The 19,690-nt window shown below is 39.3% G+C and overlaps 1 protein-coding gene across 6 annotated transcripts in view; it reads left to right on the plus strand.

Annotated features, from left to right (window-relative positions):
* Positions 1-19,690, plus strand: part of Grk4 (G protein-coupled receptor kinase 4) — a 71,715-nt gene that overhangs the window by 34,956 nt on the left and 17,069 nt on the right. For all 6 annotated transcript variants that reach the window (XR_009057249.1, XM_057771641.1, XM_057771639.1 and 3 more), the window contains 3 exons: positions 1,182-1,372; positions 17,535-17,572; positions 19,043-19,132. Coding sequence is in view for 5 of the 6 variants with exons in the window: in XM_057771641.1 (XP_057627624.1) it covers positions 1,182-1,372; positions 17,535-17,572; positions 19,043-19,132 (319 nt within the window). In the remaining variant the exon portion in view is untranslated. The remainder of the gene's footprint in view (positions 1-1,181; positions 1,373-17,534; positions 17,573-19,042; positions 19,133-19,690) is intronic.

Raw genomic sequence — 19,690 nt, forward strand, 5'->3', positions numbered from 1 at the left:
AGCCAGCACTCTTATCCATTGAGCCATCTCCTTAGCCTGTAAATGAAAAGCATATTAATAACATTTATAATAGCACCAAGAGTCATCACAGTCTAGGCAAAAGTCCTACAAAATATGTAGACTTAGAACTGTGAGATTCTATTATAAGAAATTAAAGAATGCCTTAACAAAGAGGGACCATGATCCTAGACTGGGTAATTCAATGTTGTGAAGATGCTGGCTCTTCTCAGTTGATCTAGCAATTAAATGAGTTAAGTATAATCACAACCCAAACCCTAACAGGGTTAGTTCATGTGTGCATGTGTACATTTGTGTTTGAACTGTCATACAAGACAATAGAACGGTGAAGAAAAACTTACCAGGGTCTGGGAATGTAGCTCTGTGGGAGAGTACCAGCCTGGCAGATGTGAGGCACTAGGTCCAACCAATAGGAAGACAACAAAGAGGAAAAGAAATATTATTTTTGACCAGATACACCTGTAATCCTAACTAGTCAGAAAACTGAGGCAGGAGGATCACTTGCTCCTAGGAGCTCAGTGCCAGCCTGGACAAGTCTCATTTCTTCAAAAAGCAAAACAAAACAAAAAGCATAAAGGCATTTCACAAAAAAGGCTGTGACTGACTAATAAATTAATGAAAGAGTATGGGGAGTATTCATTGCAAATTAAAACCAGAATTACAGTTCAAGGCTAGCCTTGGCTATATAATGAGTCAGAGACCAACCTAGGTTACATAGTGCAACCAGTCTTCCAAAATTAAGGATTTGGGATATGGTTCAGCATCACAAAACAGCAAAATGACACAATCATCAGCCATTATACCCTGACCATCCTGGCTCAGACCAAAAAGATCAGCATCACCAAATGTTGGAGGAGTGTGGAATAACAAGATCTTGCCAGAACTGCTGAATGCAGGTGCTCCAGAAGTTCTTAGTGTCACACAATCAGACCATAGTGTGAAGAAGTCACTTTCCATGCAGAGTTGCACTGAGCTATTTGCTAAGTAAAGGCCCAGAGACATGGTGTGTGGTGTGTAGTTCTCTGAAGCACATAGTGTTTGGGTGTTCTATTACAAACTTAACAGATAATTCAGATTATTGTTAGCAAATACAGTAAGTTAAGAGTGAACAAGCATATTTTTTATGTGTGTATCTTTTTTTTTTATGATGCTGTTGTCTTTAGGTTAGTTTAGCCTACACTTATGAAACCAAGGATGCCTTGTGTTTGGTGCTAACCATTATGAATGGAGGGGATTTGAAGTACCACATTTACAATCTGGGCAATCCTGGCTTTGAGGAGCCGAGAGCTGTGTTCTATGCTGCAGAGCTGTGCTGTGGCTTGGAAGATTTACAGAGGGAAAGAATTGTATACAGGTAAGAATGGTGTGACCTGACAGAGCCTGTGAGTGTTGAAACCTTCCACTGGGAGCTTCCTCTGGCTTATACTGGCTGTCATGGTATGGAAAAGGGAAAACAGGGAGGCCTTGGGTGGCATTCTGAGGGGTTGAGGTTGTCGCTTAAACTGTAGGACACGGCCAGTCAGAAGTATACCTTGGTTTCCTTCTTAGTTTATCTTTACTCTTCTAAGAAATTGTCCTTTTGAGGCAGAACCTTTTTTCTTAAGCTTATCAGATAGCCAGTGCTATTTGTGTAAGCATGAGAAGGCCTATTTCTAGAATTCTGAGATATTTGACAACTCATAATACTCATAATATTCCAAGAAAACAACATGATAAGTATATTAAAATGTTTTCCTGCCAGGTGTTGGTGGTACATGCCCTTAATCACAGCACTCTGGAGGCAGAGGCAGGCGGATCTCTGTGAATTCAAGGCCAGCTTGGTCTACAGAGTGAGTTCCAGGATAGCCGAGTATGCACAGAAAAACCCTGTCTCAGGAAAAAAGGTTTTCTTTTCATCTTAGAATTCATTAAGAAAACCAGATTAAGCTTTGTAGTTAGAATTAGCTTACTGCAATCAGTATATTTAAAATTTGAAAACAGTTCATCTCTCTTAGATACTGGAGTTGTTATAAAATGAATCTCATATTGATCACTCTCCCTGGGGACTTTTATTTTCTCTTCCAGAGATTTACTTGCCAATCAATCCATAAGAAGAGTTTCTTTCCTTTTAAAAAATGTGTTTGTGCATGTTTGCAGAAGCACATTTGTTGAAGGCCAAGGACGTGTGGGTGTCGGTTTTCACCTTTCAGGTTGTTTGAAATAGGCCTTGCTGTGATAGCTGGCCTCGGAGTTTCTGGGGATTCTCTTGTCTCGGCTTCTCATCTCACCAGGATTATAGATGCTGTATCACCTGACTTTACATGGGTTCTGAGTACTCAAACTCAAGCACTCATGCACAGCAAGTGTATTTATCCACTGAGCCATTTCTCCAACCTCCTAATGAGAATTCCTAGTCTTGTGCCTTTTTTAAACTATAAAATTCCAGAGGGATCTATGTGTCTCTTACTCTCATCTTCATTCAGTTGGTCATCACTTTATTCTAGATTATCCCCATCAGTCTCTATTTTCCATGGTAAGTAGCTTAGTCCATGTCTTTTTCTTGTCAGCAAACTGACAGAGACATGAATAGATTTCCATACTGCCTATGTTGACCCAGTGCATTTTCCAGAAGATTCTGATAAGACATGTTTGAATGTAGATCTGACCCCATTTCATCTTCCTCTGGTATAGGACCCTTGTTCACCAGGTGTTCAGACCCTTAAGTACTTAGCGTCTTACTAACTTCTCCATCCTTGATTCCTGATGGCCCACATCAGTCTCCTCAGCCCTTGTTATGTAAGTGTATTTGTGGTTTCCAGAACATCTAAGAAGTCTTTATAACTCTAGTCTTGGCAATAAGTCCTTCTGTGGATGCCTTCTTCACTTTAACTCCTCTTCCCATCGATAAGAGGACTAATGCTTATTTTTCCCAAGTTATTCCAGTAATATACCTGTCGTAGTCACTGTTCTATTGCTGTGAATAGACATAATGCTCAAGGTAACTCTTATAAAGAAAAGCACCTAACTGGGGGCTTGCTTACAGTTTCAGAGGCTTAGTCCATTATCATCATAGTGGGGAGCATGGTGCTCTGTAGACTGGAGCTGGAACAGTAACTGAGAGCTGCAGTCTGATCTGTAGGCAAAGAGAGGCAGAGAGACTAGGCCTGACGTGGGCTTTTGAAACTGCAAAGCCCACCCTCAGTGACATACTTCCTCCAACAAGGCCATAACTTCTAATCCTTCTTTCAAAAAGTTCCACTCTCTGGTGACTAAGCATTCAAATATATGAATCTATCTATAGGGGTAATTCTTGTTCAAACCACCATATCCTCTCCCTAGCAGTGTGAGTGCTGTCCCTCCAGCGTCCCTATAGTTCTCTGGGGGGCAACTCTCAGTGTAGAGTTGGTCACATCAGACTGTGAGTTTCTCAAGAGCCCCTGATCTTGTTCAGGCTACAATGATTGACCTTCAGTTTTTTTCTGTTGTCTCCCACAGACCAGACACCCCTGATATAGCCTTACCTTCAGTTACTGAGAAAGGGGGAGATTACTTCTCTGACCATGATTCTTTAGAGGCAAAGGTGCTACATCCTAATTGAACTTAACTTTTTTGCTGTTATTTAGAGGTAGACTCAGGTCACACTGATTTGATTCTGGTTACTTCTAGAGTAAAAAGGGATTTCAGCTGAGATCTACCTGCTTGCCTTCAACCTCATGGTGAATTCTTGGGTTGTCTGAGGAGTCTTCATTTTCTTAATCCAGTGGCTACTTGGATTTCAGGTAGCACCACAGAGAAGGTATGATTAGGGCTTTCCATGAGAACTGGTCTGTGTCTCCCTCCTTCTGTATCCACGGTGGTGCCCTGAGTGTCATGTGAACGAATGACTTTGAGCTTCTAAAAGTGGCCCTCTCTTCTGTTTAAACACTGGCATACCTCAAGGAAAAGGTGTTGGTTTATTTTTAATGTCTTTTTTCTGTTTTCATAGATTGCCACAGTAATTCTTACTAAGCCATGTGCCAGAGAGATGAAGTTTTGTTTTATTTGAGACAGAATCTTACTATGTAGCCTTGATTGCCATGGAACTTGCTATGTAGACCAGGCTGGCTTCAAATTCATAGACATCTTTCTGTCTCCACCACTGCTAGGATTAAAGGTGTTCAGCACCACTAGACATGGACTTTATTAAAACCATGAACTAGAGAGACAATATGGGTTAAAATGTTTGAATTTTTAGCATTCTGAAAATCACAAAAATGAACTGTGTGAGTAACATGGCAGGGCTTCAATTTATTATTTGCAGCCAGAATTGAGAACCTAAGTGAGGTGGCATAGTGACAGGATGTTTTGTTTCAAGCAGGTATTGTGGCATGCTTGAGTCCTGCCAAGGTGAGCCTTGTTCTGTCCATGCATTTGCCTGGGGTCAACTACTGAAAATCTGTTTAGCAGACCTGCTTTTAATAAGGCTGGGTAGTGGGAGGAAAAGGGTACCCTCACCAGGATGGAAGGACTTCTGTGAGCATCCTGTTGGAGCCAATGTAACAGTCCACTGAAACCCATGTGTTTGGAAGTAAACAGACAGAAAGTAATTGAGGGCCTTCTAGGTCCTATGCTATGTCTGTTGATTTTTATCTTATTTATGTAGATGAAAGGTAAGGATATTAGGAGAACACATAGTGTCATAGAGCCTTTTCACTCATGTTTTACAGGAATATTCCATCTTTTTCTTTTTCCTCTTTTCAGAGCCCTCTTTTGCTTGTTCAGATAGAATTTCCAAAACAAGAAGTCACCAAAGGTACCTGGTTCAGGATGGTTCAGGAGTGCTGTCAGGTAGTGAGGCTGTTGTAATACTCCATAGGTACAAGCAATGAACTACCCAAGCACACAAGTGAAAAACAGGATCCTGGCAATAAAAACTTGCTTGTGTGATCTTTGAGCTGTCATGGTTGGTTTAATACCTCAGATACCTCTGCCTTATAACATACTATTTATTTAAAATGTTTGACAAAAACAAGTGAACGAAGTCAATATGTGTGTTGGAAGAGTTTTGATAGAAGAGAAATGTATTCTGTATTTTTCCTTCCTTTTTTTTTTTTTTTTTTTTTTTTGAGACAGGGTTTCTCTGTGCAACCCTGGTTGTCTTGTAACTTGCTCTGTAGACCAGGCTGGCCTTGCACTCACAGAGACAGAGATTTACTTTCCTCTGCCTCCCAAGTGTTGGGATTAAAGGCATGTGCTACCACCACCTAGCTGCAAAAACATTTCTTGATTTAAGAAGTAAACTTTCAGGTCTCATTTTTAATTGTTGCTCTCAGTGTCTGTGCTACTGGTGTTATATTTAGGAAGTGGTCTCCTATGCCCAGGCATTCAAGACTATTTCCTACTTTCTCTTCTATCAGGTTCATTGTGGTTGGATTTATATTGAGGTCGTTAATTCATTTGGACTTGAGTTTTGTGCATGGTGATAGATATGGATCTATTTGCATTCTTCTACATGTTGACATCCAGTTATGTCAGTACCATTTATTGAAGATGGTTTCTTTCTTTTTTTTTTTTAAAGATTTATTTATTTATTATGTATACAACATTCTGCCTCGATGTATGCCCGCACGCCAGAGGAGGGCGCCAGATCTCAGCACAGATGGTTGTGAGCCACCATGTGGTCGCTGGGAATTGAACTCAGGATCTCTGGAAGAGCAGCCAGTGCTCTTAACCTCTGAGCCATCTCTCTAGCCCCGGTTTCTTTTTTTCATTGTATAATTTTAGCTTCTTTGTCAAAAAATCAGGTGTTCATAGGTGTGTGGATTAATATTAGGGTTCTCGATTTTATTCCATTGGTCCACCTATCTTTTTTTTTTTGCCAATACCAAGCTGTTTTCATTACTGTAATTTTATAATAGAGCTTGTGATGCCTCCAGAGTTCCTTTATTGTTTTTGCTATCCTGCATTTTTGTTTTTCCATAAGAATTTGAGTATATTCTTTCAAGGTCTATCAAGAATTGTGCTGGGATTTTGATGGGGATTGCATTGAATTTGTAGATTGCTTTTGGTAGGGTTGCCATTTTTACTGTGTTGATCCTACCTATCCAAGAACATGGGAGATCTTTGCATTTTCTGATATCTTCTTCAATTTCTTTCTTCAAAGGCTTAAAGTTCTTGTCATACAGGTCTTTCACTTCTTTGGTTAGTGTTACCCCAAGATATTTTATGTTATTTATGGCTATTGTAAATGGTGATGTTTCTCCGATTTCTTTCTCAGCCCCTTTATCATTTGTATATAGGAGGCCTACTTTTTTAGTTGATTTTTGTATTCTGCCACATTACTGAACGTGTTTATCAGCTCTGAAACTGAGAAGTTTCTATAAAGCAAAGGACACAGTCACTATGACAAAAACGGCATCCTACAGAATGGGAAAAAAATCTTCACTGACCTGAAGATTACTGAAGGATATGTGCATGCTATAATCTCAAATTTTTGCTGGCAATTCTTTTTTTTTTTAAAAAAAAAAATATTTATTTATTATGCATACAATATTCTGTCTGTGTGTATGTCTGCAGGCCAGAAGAGGGCACCAGACCTCATTACAGATGGTTGTGAGCCACCATGTGGTTGCTGGGAATTGAACTCAAGGCCTTTGGAAGAGCAGGCAATGCTCTTAACCACTGAGCCATCTCTCCAGCCCCTTTACTGGCAATTCTTAAATAGTTGACACATTTTAAAATTGGGCTATATGTTGTGTTATTATTTAGTTGAATTTGTCTTTAAATATTCTGGAATCAAGTTCTTTACCCTACCTTTATTGTTCACCTTCTTTTCCTTTTCTCTCTTCCCTCCCTTATCTCCATTGTGTGTGTACATGTGTGTGTTTGTGTGTATGTGTATGTATGTGCACACAGCATGCTTGTTCTTATGTGTGTAGGTGTGTGGGGATATATGTGGAAGCCAGAGTATAATCTCAGGTATTGTGTCTCAACTATTTCCTTCTTCTGTTTGAGACAGGGTTTCCAAGTAGACTAGGCTGACGGCCACCAAGCTTTAGTTAGGGATCTGTCTGGCTGTCTCCCATCTTGATATTGTGGGGATTATAAGCATCCACATACTGTTTTCTTTTTTTTAAAGATTTGTTTATTTTATGTGCATTGGTGTTTTGACTACATGTATGTACTGGAGTTACAGACATGTACGTATTGGAGTTACAGACAGTTGTAAGCTGCCATATAGGTACTGGGAATTGAACCCAGGTCCTCTGGAAGAACAGCCAGTGCTCTTATCTGCTGAGCCATCTCTCCAGCTCCACATCCTGATTTCTTTTCTTTTTTTTTTTAAATAATTATTTATTTATTATGTATACAATATTCTGTCTGTGTGTATGTCTGCAGACCAGAAGAGGGCAGCAGACCTCGTTATAGATGGTTGTGAGCCACCATGTGGTTGCCGGGAATTGAACTCATGACCTTTGGAAGAGCAGGCAATGCTCTTAAACCAATGAGCCATCTTTCTACTTGAGTTCTGGTGATCAAATTCAGGATCTCTTGATTGTAAGACAAGCATTTTACAAACTTAGCCATTTCTCAACTCCCTTTGGTTTGGCTTTCCACTTCCTTAATGGCGTCTTTTGAACTGCAAAAAATTATGAACCAGTTGAATTTATAATTTTTTTTAATTTGTCATATTTGGTACCATAGCTAAACTCCATTTTCTCATGAGAGTTTAATTTTTTAATTCTTGCTAACTAATTCTTTAGGATAGCGTGGAATGCAGTAAGAATTTTCAAATATATACCTTAACACCATGTTTTGAAAGCTCTCTCAGTTCCTACTGAATAATCATGGAACTTTTGTTTAGAACCATTAGATGGAAAGAGGGTTTATCTCAAATTTCAAGTTTCTTCATTCTAACTTATTTTGTCTGTTTGTCTGACTTGAGGCCAAATTCACACTGAATTAATTATATTTCTTTTAAAAAAAAAACACTGACTAGCTTCTGTAAGACAGAGATGGCTAGCCACATGGACTTAGACCACATCTGTTAATGTTGGTGACCAAGGAGTAATTGCTCAACCAGATTTCCAAACCAAATTTGACCTCGGAGAGATGAGCCAATGATACCTATGCCCTTTGTTTTCTTTATTTCCAGGTATTCCTGTGATCAGAAGGCAGTCTGCTGTGAATATCAAAACCATGCTGGTGATGAACAAACTATAACAACAAACATTCACGTGCAGAACATGTAGCATTTTAGAGCAGTTGGGATGTCTTAGTTTCTTTCTCCATTATTGTGATAAAATGCTCTGGCAAAAGCAACATGAGGGAGAAAAAGTTTATTTTACCTCACAGTTCTGGAATGTTACAATCCTTCTTAGCTGGAAAGTTGAAATTTGATAGAGTTAGTCTCTGCAGTTGTTTTTTTTTTGTGTGGGGGGGCACCAACCAGCTCCCAAATCATGACACAGATACTTACTATTAGTTATGAATGTCCAGCCTTATACTTGTCCCTGTTGCTATTATTACATAACCTGTTTCTCTGCATCTACATTTTGCCTTGGGGCTTTTTACCTTTCTTTCATTCTGTATATCCTACTCTGTGTCTGGCTGCCTGGTGATAGGCTCCTGGACGTCTCCCTCTCTTTCTCAAGCCTATATTTCTCTTCCTACTTATTCTCTCTTCCTGCTAGCCTCATCTATCCCTTCTGTGCTGAGCTATTTCAGTCACCTTTTTACTAGCAATCAAGTGCCTTAGTCAGGCAAAGCAACACATTTTTACATCACTAAACAGATGCAGCATAAATAAATATACACATCTTTAATAGTTAAAATAATAGTCCCCAACATAAACAAATGTAACACATCTTTACGTAGTTAAAATAATAGTCCACAACAAGTCGAATTGTAAATGAAGTCAGAAGAAAAGAGGAATGATTACATGCTTGCTGCTTGTGTTTTCTCTACTTTATAAAGGCCAGAGGGTCGTGCTCACCACAGTGGACAGGTCTTCCCGTTTCAATGAATGAAATCTAGATAAATTCTGGCAGATATAGTCAGAGGACTACTTCCAAGGCTTTCTTGATATTGTTAAGTTAACAATGAACGCTAACTATCACAGCATACATTGTCATTTTATCTTCCCAATAGGATGGCATTCATTCACAGAGAGTAATGAGGGAGGAATGTGTGTCCAAGAGGCTCTGGCCCTTTCTCTAACAGAAGAAAACCAAAGTCTTGACTGGTAGTTTCAATGGAGTGTTATATTTTACTTGTCCTTTATTAAGTATGATGTAGACCATGAGATTTGGAATGCTATAGTTTTAAACAATCCAGAGAAAATGCTATTATAAAATTACTAAGGAAATATATGTTTAGCTGTTCATTGGATCTCTGTCTTGTGAATGAATTGTGGATTGAAAAATCAAGTCTAATCTAAACTGTGAGACCCTGCCTCCAAAAGGAAAAGGGTGGTGGTAATAGTTTGTGTGGAGGAGAAAAGCAAGGGTAGGGTACAGTTGGACTTACAAGTTTTCCAGTGGTGAGTTGGTCAAATAGGTCTTTAGGCAGTATAGATGACTGTGGTTCTATGTATCCCTGAACTGCATGTTAGGACGTACTCTGGGAGATAAGGCAAGAGATATGCCCCCCACTCCCCCACCCCCGCCAGCTCATATTCTGCTGATGGAGCAAGGCAGTGACATTGAATAAAGACATATTAGAATTTATAGTAAGAAGTTTAAAAAATAGATTGGATTTTTTTTATTCTTTCTGGAACTTGTAAGGCTAAGGAAAGAGTAACACTTTTTAAAAAATGTTTATAAGAACTTCTATGATTAGCTAGCAGTGGTGGCACACACCTTTAATCCCATCACTCAGGAAGCAGAGACAAGTGGATATCTGTGGTTTTGAGGCTAGTCTAGTCTACAAGAGCTAGTTCCAGGACAACCAGGCCTGTTACACAGAAAAAAATCCTGTCTTGAAAAAAAAAAAAGAACTGTTATGAATCATATTCCTCTAAGTCAGACTTTCTACTGCTTCCTAAATAGTTTTTTATATAATATGATTTGAACATCTCTAATCCTAATATCTGAAATTTAAAAGGATCTTAAATCCAACACACACACACACACACACACACACACACTCTTTCTCAGTTGTTAATGAATATAAATAAGCTTGTGTGTGTGTGTGTGTGTGTGTGTGTATGAGTACACATGTATGTACAGGTACGTGTTCATGTATTTACACATGCACAAACTGACATTGGTTGTCTTTCTTAATCACTCTTTATTTATTGCAGCAGGGTCTTGGTGAATTCAGAACCCATCAGTTCCAGGTAGTCCAGTTAACATCTTGCGCAAGGTACAGGCATCCTGTCTCTGCCTCTTGAGTTCTGGGATTACAGGCTGCTGTCATGTCTTTACTTTTTGGGGGGAGGGGTAGTTTCTTATAAATATTTAGAAGGTTTCTATGTGTAACGTTGGCTCTTCCAGAACTAGCTGTACGAACTCTTATGAACACCTGATTTTTGACAAAGAAGCTAAAATTATACAATGGAAAAAAGAAAGCATATTTAACAAATGGTGCTGGCATAACTGGATATCAACATGTAGAAGAATGAAAATAGATCCATATCTATCACCATGCACAAAACTCAAGTCCAAATGGATCAAAGACCTCAACATAAAGCCAACCACAATGAACCTCATAGAAGAGAAAGTGGGAAGTATGCTTGAACACATTGGCACGTGAGACCACTTCCTAACTATAACTCCAGCAGCACAGACACTGAGAGAAACAATAAATGGGACCTCCTGAAACTGAAAAGCTTCTCTAAAGCAAAAGACATGGTCAACAAGACAAAACAGCAGCCTACAGAATGGGAAAAAAATCTTTACCAAGCCCACATTAGACAGAGGGCTGATCTCCAAAATATACAAAGAACTCAAGAAATTGGTCATCAAAAGAACAAATAATCTAATAAAAAAATTGAGTACAGACCTTAACAGAGAACTCTCAACAGAGGAATCTAAAATGACTGAAAGACACTTAAGGAAATGTTCAACATCCTTAGTCATCAGAGAAATGCAAATCAAAACAACTCTGAGATTCCATCTTACACCTGTAAGAATGGCCAAGATCAAAATCACTGATGACAACTTAGAAAACTCCTGCATTGCTGGTGGGAGTGCAAATTGTTACAACCCCTTTGAATATCAGTATGGTGATTTCTCAGAACAACCTTTCTCAAGACCTAACAATACCACTTTTGGGTATACACCCAAAGGATGCTCAATCGTACCACAAGGACATGTGCTCAACTATATTCATAACAGCATTGTTTGTCATAGCCAGAACGTGGAAACACTGTAAATCCCCTCAATCGAAGAATGAATAAGGAAAATGTGGTACATTTACACAATGGAGTACTACACAACAGAAAAAAAATGATATCTTGAAATTTGCAGGCAAATGGATGGAGCTAAAAAAACATCATTACCCAGACTCAGAAAGACAAATATCATATGTACTCACTCATAAGTGGCTTTAGACATAAAGCAAAGAAAACTAGCCTACAATTTACAATCCCAGAGTATTGTAACAATCCCGGCTGCTCAGCCCCAAAATAACCACACAGAAACTGTATTTTTTTTTTTTTTTTTTTTTTTTTGGTTTTTCGAGACAGGGTTTCTCTGTAGCTTTGGTGCCTGTCCTGGAACTAGCTCTTGTAGACCGGGCTGACCTCGAACTCACAGAGATCCGCCTGCCTCTGCCTCCCGAGTGCTGGGATTAAAGGCATGCGCCACCACCGCCCGGCCAGAAACTGTATTAATTAAATCACTGCCTGACCTATTAGCTCCAGCTTCTTATTGGTTAGCTCTTACATCTTATTTTAGCCCATTTCCATTATTTTATTTATTTTAGTAGTTTTAATTTTTTTAATTTTTTTTGTTGAAAAAAATTTCTGCTGCCTCCCACTCCTCTCCCCCTCCCCCTCCCCCCAGTTTTCTCCCCCTCCCCCTATTCCATTCCCCCTCCCTCTCGAGTCTGAAGAGCAGTCCAGATTTCCTCCACTGTGGGAAGTCCAAGGTCCTCCCCCCTCCATCCGTCCAGGAAGGTGAGCATCCAAACAGGCTAGGCATTATTTTATATTTTATCATGAGGGTTGGTTGTGGTCTGCTGGCAAAGTTTCAGCTGACAGATCACGTCTTTCTCCTCTGGTGACTACATAGCGTCTTGTGACTCTGTCTTCTTTCTCCCAGCATTCAGTTTAGTTTTCTCCACCTAGCTCTACTCTGCCCTATTACAGGCCAATGCTGACTTTTTATTCATTAACCAATAAAAGCAACTCATACAGAAGAACTTCCCATATCACCAGAGAACCAAGACAACAAAGAAGACCCTAAGAGAGACATACATGGATCTAATCTATATGGGAAGTAGAAAAAGACAAGATCTAAGTAAATTGGGACCATGGGGACCATGGGAGAAGGTTAAAGGGGAAGGGAGAGGCAGGGAGAGAAGCAGAGAAAAATGTAGAGCTCAATAAAATCAATTTTCAAAAAAGGTTAAAAAAAATTCTTCATGGCAATGAGCCTTTGCCTTTGCTTTTCTTTCTTACCCCAACCTTTGAATGTTGGTTTCTAGAAGGCTGGTTATATGGACAGTAATTTTCCAGAGATGAGCATAAGCAAAGCAAAGATCTATTGACATCTGCAGAAGAGGAAGCAGATGAACTCCTGGAAAGAGGATTGTGTAGTAGAAGAAGAGTTCTAAAAGTATTTAAGAAGAAAGTTGTTAAAAAATCATTGGGTGCAACACCTGTGTGTGGCTCACATTTGGATGTTTGGGCAGACATCGTATTTTGCTGAGTGATAAGTGTCATTTTATATGTGAGTTGTTTCTTCTTTGAATGGGGCTACCTATGCAGTGCTGCTTAGGGCCAAACTCCCTGTGATCGGAGCCTGCTCACTGAGATGTAGAGTTCTCTTCAGTAGTGTCACTATTCCCTAAGGCAGATAGCAGCCAAGGTTTGTTAAGGTTAATTTGGGTCCTGCTTGGAGATAACAGTAGCCTTGCTCTATGCTTAACTAGTATTTATCTCAGAACAGCATCTATTCCCTTGATGTCTTGAGATTGTAGTACAGATCCTTTTAATCTTGGTCTAAACCTTCCGAGGCTACACTAAAGTCCAGTTAATCCAGAGTGCTTGTTCAGCCCCATGTTCTTCCCTTAGTGTCATTCTCAAGTGTGCCCAGCACATTGTCACAGCATGTTCACAACATGGGACCCTTATTTGCCCATGTTTAGTGTCATTCCCCAGGAGAGGCTGATGACATACACCTGAGGCATCAATGAAAAATAGAAAACCTTACCTAAGGCCATGCTGGGTGACAAATAGGATAACAAGTGTGGACTAATATGAGGTGTGACAGGTGATCCTTGCTAGACCAAACCATTCTCTCTGAAGACTATCTTCAGTTATGTTATCTCATGATTAGTCAAGACTCAGTAGCAAGTTGGAAAACTGAGTTCAGATAGAAAAGTACTCTTTTTTTTAAAATATTTATTTATTTATTTATTATGTATACAATATTATGTCTGTGTAAGCCTGCAGGCCAGAAGAGGGCACCAGACCTCATTACAGATGGTTGTGAGCCACCATGTGGTTGCTGGGAATTGAACTCAGGACCTTTGGAAGAGCAGGCAATGGTCTTAACCTCTGAGCCATCTCTCCAGCCCCGAAAAGTACTCTTTAACAGGAATAGGAATATAGAAGGAGAAAAGTGAGCTGGAGTGGTATATGATGAATGTTAATACTCCAGAGAGTGTTAACTCTCAATTTCAATTACATGTATATTGTATGCAAGCCAGTAGTTTTAGATGTAAAAAATGAATACAAGGTTATTTGTCTTTAACTCATGGATATGCCAAATAGTCTATCTTCTTGTTTTAGGATTATGATTAGATCATCACCATTCAACCTAAAAAAAAAAAAATCCTAGAGAGTGCATCCAATAAACCTGTTCAGAGGTCTGGAATGGTCTAACTACTAACAAGGGCATATGATATCTCCTTTGTAGGGTAAAAGGGCCAGCCAAAGAAACCAACCAATCCCTGAGCACGAAATCTAGCACCCTGACCATGAACCCAGAACCAGTGAAAGAAGCAACTTGGATCTGAAACTGGAGCCAGTAGAAACACTTTAGTCCTGAACCCAGAGCCGCAGAAACATATTTTGGCACTGGAGCCAAAAAAAAAAAAAAAAACAAAAAAAACAAAACAAAAAAAAAAACAAAAAAAAAAAACTTAAAAAGACCACTGAAAGAAACATAGTTTGGCCTTGAAAACAGAGCCAACTCTGCCTTTGACCAACTAAACCAACCAGTCCATGAGCCCAAAACTCTACCCCTAGGAAGACTTATATATGCCCTTCTGCCAGCTCAGTTGCCAGCTGTCCTTCACCACCCTGGCAGGGGCAATTACTTTCCTAGACTCCTCCTTCTTAAAAGAATTTTGGGTGAAGATCTTTTTCTCTGGCACGGAAAAGAAGAACCTTTTGCCCTTATGGGGGCTGAACAGAAAAAAAAAAAAAAAGAACCTTTGCTGAGATGTCCCCTTAGGAGGGGTTAGCATAAAAACAAACAACCCTTGCTTAGACATTCCCTTAGGGGAGCTGAGCAGAAAAAATATAACAACTTTTCTCTGGAGCCAGAGGAGATGGCTACATTTTTTTTGCAGGAACTTCCCCTTTAGCAGAGTGAAACAGAAGTAGTCTTGGGCCAGAACTGAGCACAGCAGAAATGGAAGCAGATAGCTCAGCTAGGGTCTTCCCTTAAGGGAACAGAGCAGAGCTCAGCTGTAAGGGGTCTCTTAGGAGAGGAGCAGGATTGCTACATCCTGCCTGGAGACCATCCCCGCCCCACACCCTAACTCCAGGTATTTCCTGACTTCTTGAGGAGTCAGAATACCTTTCTCTCCAGAGCTTTCCCTTTGCAGCTCCACTTACTTACATCCTGATGTTGTGTTCAGTGTCCTCTTTGCTGTAATATATTGTCCCCAATCTCAGGGGTGGTTTGAAAAGAGCTATTTACTTTCATCAGAAGCCTGGAAAAATAAAGCTTATGAGGGAAAGTTTGAAAAACACCATTTGGTGGTCCAATGTCCTGGTGTTTACTTAGCTACAGACATTCAATATCATAGCTTGTCTCCTAGTATGTGTCCACTTAATTTTGCAATACTTCAAGTGTATTGCCTTGTCTGTACTTACCCTGGAGAATCTTTGTGAAAATGGCAAGAGACCAAGTATATACAGTTCACAGTCATGACATACAATGGGTATTCAGTGACAGATGGCTGTTATTACTTTGGGTTGGGTATTCCTTATTTAGACCACGGACCACAGTATGTCAGAGTTTCAAGCATTTAGATTTCAGATTTTTGATGAGTGTTCAGAATGTAAATATTGTTCTAGTTTATTTTCTGTCACTGTGATAAAATACTCTGGCCAGTAATCTTGGGAAGGAAAGAATTTGGTGTACACTTTGAAGTCACAGTCCATCACAGCCGTCAGGGCAGGACTGAAGCAGAGACTATAGAGAAAGGCTTTGTAATACTACTTTCTCATCAGGACTGCCATCTTGAAAACAATGACATGGAGACTTCTTAATAATTGTGAAAGCTTGACTTTAGCTTAGTCTTTTTCCCAACTAGCTTTTATAACTTAACCTATTTTTTGAATTTACGTTTTGCCACGTGGCTCAGTTACCTTTCCTCTATACCATGTGTCTGACTTAGCCCGAGTCTCCCTGGTGTCTCCATCTTTATACTTCCCAGAGTTCTCTATCTCTGCCCAGAAGTCATGTATTCTCTCCTGCCTAGCTATTGGCTGTTCAGCTCTTATGTCAATCACAGCAATACATCTTCGTACAGTGTACAATATCCCACAAAAATGTTTCTTGGTTTCTTTAAAAGATTAATGGTAGTTTTATTTTATTTTTTATAATAGGAGATTTCACATCATTCACCCCTATCTTATTCATTACTTCCTTGTGACCTCTTCCCCTGAGCAAAAACAAACAAGCAAACAAAAAAAAAAAAAACCAAAAAGGCCAATTTGTTTTATCTCTATAATCACTGGGGTTTGTTCAAATTATCAGTGCCTCTTAGTCCTTCTCCTCCCACTCCCACACCGTAAAGGAAGCCGTCTCTTGTGAATAGTGACACTTAAGCATCCTTTCACAGTTTTGAAGAGTTCCTGTTTAGGCCATTACTATTTCTGTCTGTGGAGGGGCATTGGGGTGGAAGTAGGGATTGTCATAGAAGATGTTTATTGGCTGACATTAGTGTCTTCAGTTGATCATATAGCTGGGCTAGTTAGAAGGCTAGCTTCTAACACTTTAGTGAAGCTGTAGATCACAAAGGAGCAGGCAGAAATGTACGTCTGAGTCAATAGGATTCAGGGTAGGCCTGAGATTTTCATCATAACCAGAGCCATAGTGATGGCAGGTCACATTTGAGTAGAGAAATTTGAGTGGGGTGCTCTGAGACATGTGAGATGGGAGGTGACTGGAAAGGATAAAAAAAATCAATGAGATTGTGAAAATTGGTGGTTCCATGCCACCAATAGGTTTCTTTTTAATAATATTTAGTAGGGTTGTCTTATTATTATTATTATTATTATTATTATTATTATTATTATTACCAGATGGATAGTGGGGAAAAACAAAAATGCTCACTGTTCTTGTACCTAGAGAATAAATTCGTATGTGCCCACTGGCAAACAGCCCTGTCGCGAGCCCCTGCCAGGCCACATGGTTTCCTTACCTGCTCCCTTCCCTGGCCCTTCTGTCCTGACAGCAGTGACATCCATTAGGAGCCTCCTGAGCAGATAGCAGGGACCAGCTGCATACTGCTGGCAGGTGCTCACTTTGGATCTCTGGGATTTTCCTGTGTTGGTCCTCTGTCTCATCTTGCTGCTATGGCATTATTTCTAGGGTATTGTCTTACACTGCTGGCTTCAGATTATCCTTTTCCTGTGTGCTAGTGATGTGTCCACAGATTGACAGAAGTACTTAGGGAAGATGGTCTGTCCTCAAATGTGGAGTCATAAGTATAAAGCCATTGGAAGTATTTTTCATGAAATGTAATGCATTTTAAAATATATGAACATTAAGACAGAATGAGTAATATTCATTAAGGACTAATTGATTTTCTTACTCCGGGCCTCCATACAGAATCACTAAATTGTCTTCAACTTGGCAGGACTATCCAAAGTTCATTTTATATTTAATATAGGTATGATGCTTGCTAAGATGAATTCTTCTGGTTTTTATAGGCATATATCACTATGCCTAGCAAATTTGTAGAATTCTTGAGCTACCTGTAGTTGTGTCTGAAGTCTGTAGCAGCTTGGATCGCTCATCGAGTGGTTTTACTTTCTGCTCTTCTAGCTTCCTCTTTTTGCCGTCGAGATATTTATGGCTGTTTCTTCTCAGTGCTCAGGAACTACAGTGCTGACTTCTGAATAACAGTTTTTGTTTCTTTCTTTGTAGAGACCTAAAGCCAGAGAATATCCTCCTTGATGATCATGGTAAGTAAAGAGATTCTTACATACTTAAGGGTAGGCCTGTCAGAGAGACACATGTACTTGAAAGCTAATGTGGACATAACCAGTTAATGCAGACTGGAAACAATAACTAAAAGAAACTCTTTAGGATGTGTCCTTAAAAATCAGCAATAACAACACAAACCAAACAGTTGCATTGCCATCACCTATATTTATGTATAAACAGAGATGTCAGCTGTGAATGATGAATGTATTGAAGTAGGTGAAAATAAACCCAAAGTGAGTATTTGCCTTCCTGTTTTCTTTTTTTCTGTTGATCCATATTTATTTTTCTTTATTCCTTAGCTCTCTAAACTTGACATGCTTCCCTCTGTGCTGTTCCCTTGTCATATATCATATGTCCCAGCTCAGGACTGTGGGATTGCTGCTTATGGGGACCCTATGGTTGTAGATGTGGACTGGCCCTAGTAGTTAGCTCCTTGTCAGCATCATGGGTGCTTCTGGTCTTGATATCTCTGGATCTGAGAATGAACCCTATTGCTAGGATGCTATGTGTGTTTACACTAACTAGGTTAGCAGTATTTAGAAGGAGTTTCTGTTTATTGATTTATGGTGGCTAAAAGGAAAACATGACCAGACCTAGAGCCAGAGTGATTGCTACAGAGAATAGTTCAATGTGATTGAGTCCTGAGGGCAAATATGGGGCATCATTAGTACATAGTTTTATGTCTACTTCTGCCACTGCTTTCTGCTTGTTACCTAACTTATGTACCGTGAAGAGGAAAGGTACTGAAAAAAATAACTTTACCAGGTTGTGTCGGCAGCATCTGACTGTAAGCTTGTGATGTGCTGCCCTGCTGTCTAGAATTGGCATTTGAAGTTGCTTTAAAAGAGAGACAGGGAGAGCACATGTTATATTGTAGGACATGGAGTAGTTTACTAGGTGTACTAATAAGGTGAGTCTAAATCCAATGGCAGGTATCCTTAAAAGAATGTGTTTTGTAATTTGTTACTTTCATAGGAATTTAACAAACATTAATGCCCTCCTGTACATAAAATATTTGCATAGTAGAGGGCTCTAAGTAAAGGGTCTTAATTTCATTACTTCCACTGGTAGTTATAAGGAAACAATAAATATGGTACCTCTGTTTTTATCTATTGGTTATCGACTGTTAAAGGGCGCCTTCATGAAAGTATAAATCTGATCTCTTGCTGTTAGTGAAACTCTGTATGCTATATGAAATCTTACTACATGTGTAAAGTTAAATTTAACTTTTAGATATTGCTATTTTTATACATATTTGGTGTATGTGTTTTGTAGCACTGGGGATGGAATCTAGAGCCTTAAATGTGCTAGGCAAGTGTTTTACTATTGAGCTTTATTTTTAGCTCTCATCAATGCTTTTCAGATGGACTTTGCCTCCCAGATATTATTGTTACTAAAATGCTATTACTTCTTCCCATGATCTGTACATTGTGTTTGAACACACACAGGACACATCCGAATTTCAGATCTTGGTCTAGCTCTGGAAGTTCCAGAAGGGGAGATGGTTCGAGGAAGAGTTGGTACTGTTGGCTACATGTGTAAGTGAAAGATGACTTTGGTGGCCCTTATCCTTCCTGCCAGGTGGCCCAGTGCTTTAGAATCCAGAGGAAAAAAAATAGCTTTTCGTTTACTCAAATAGTAAAAACCTCATTAAGTCATAAAACTAATGCCATATTGAAACACATTAATTTTAAAAAATATTTGTATTATATTTATTATTGTGTATATATGTGTGTATACATATGTGCATGACAGAGAACACATATGGAAGTCAGAGGACAACTCAAGTAAGTCAGGTAAGTCAGGTTTTAAGGCAAACACTTTACCTGTTGAGCCATCTTGCCATCCCCTGAAATAGCATTTAATAAAACTAATTATCACTGTGATACTTTATATACAAACACAACAGTTCACATTCTTCAGGACTGAAAACAATGACTAGGTATAAACTTAGTTTTAAAAGAACAAGTCTTCTGGGGGGACAGACATGGCGATATATAGGATTAAAGGTGTGTACCACCATGCTTGGCTAATAGACCTCCTGCAGTTCTTTTATTGTTCAGGGTTGTTTTAGCTATCCTGGGGTTTTGTATTTC

This window comes from Chionomys nivalis, chromosome 6, assembly GCF_950005125.1.
Source record: "Chionomys nivalis chromosome 6, mChiNiv1.1, whole genome shotgun sequence".
In the NCBI taxonomy this organism is placed as follows: domain Eukaryota; kingdom Metazoa; phylum Chordata; class Mammalia; order Rodentia; family Cricetidae; genus Chionomys; species Chionomys nivalis.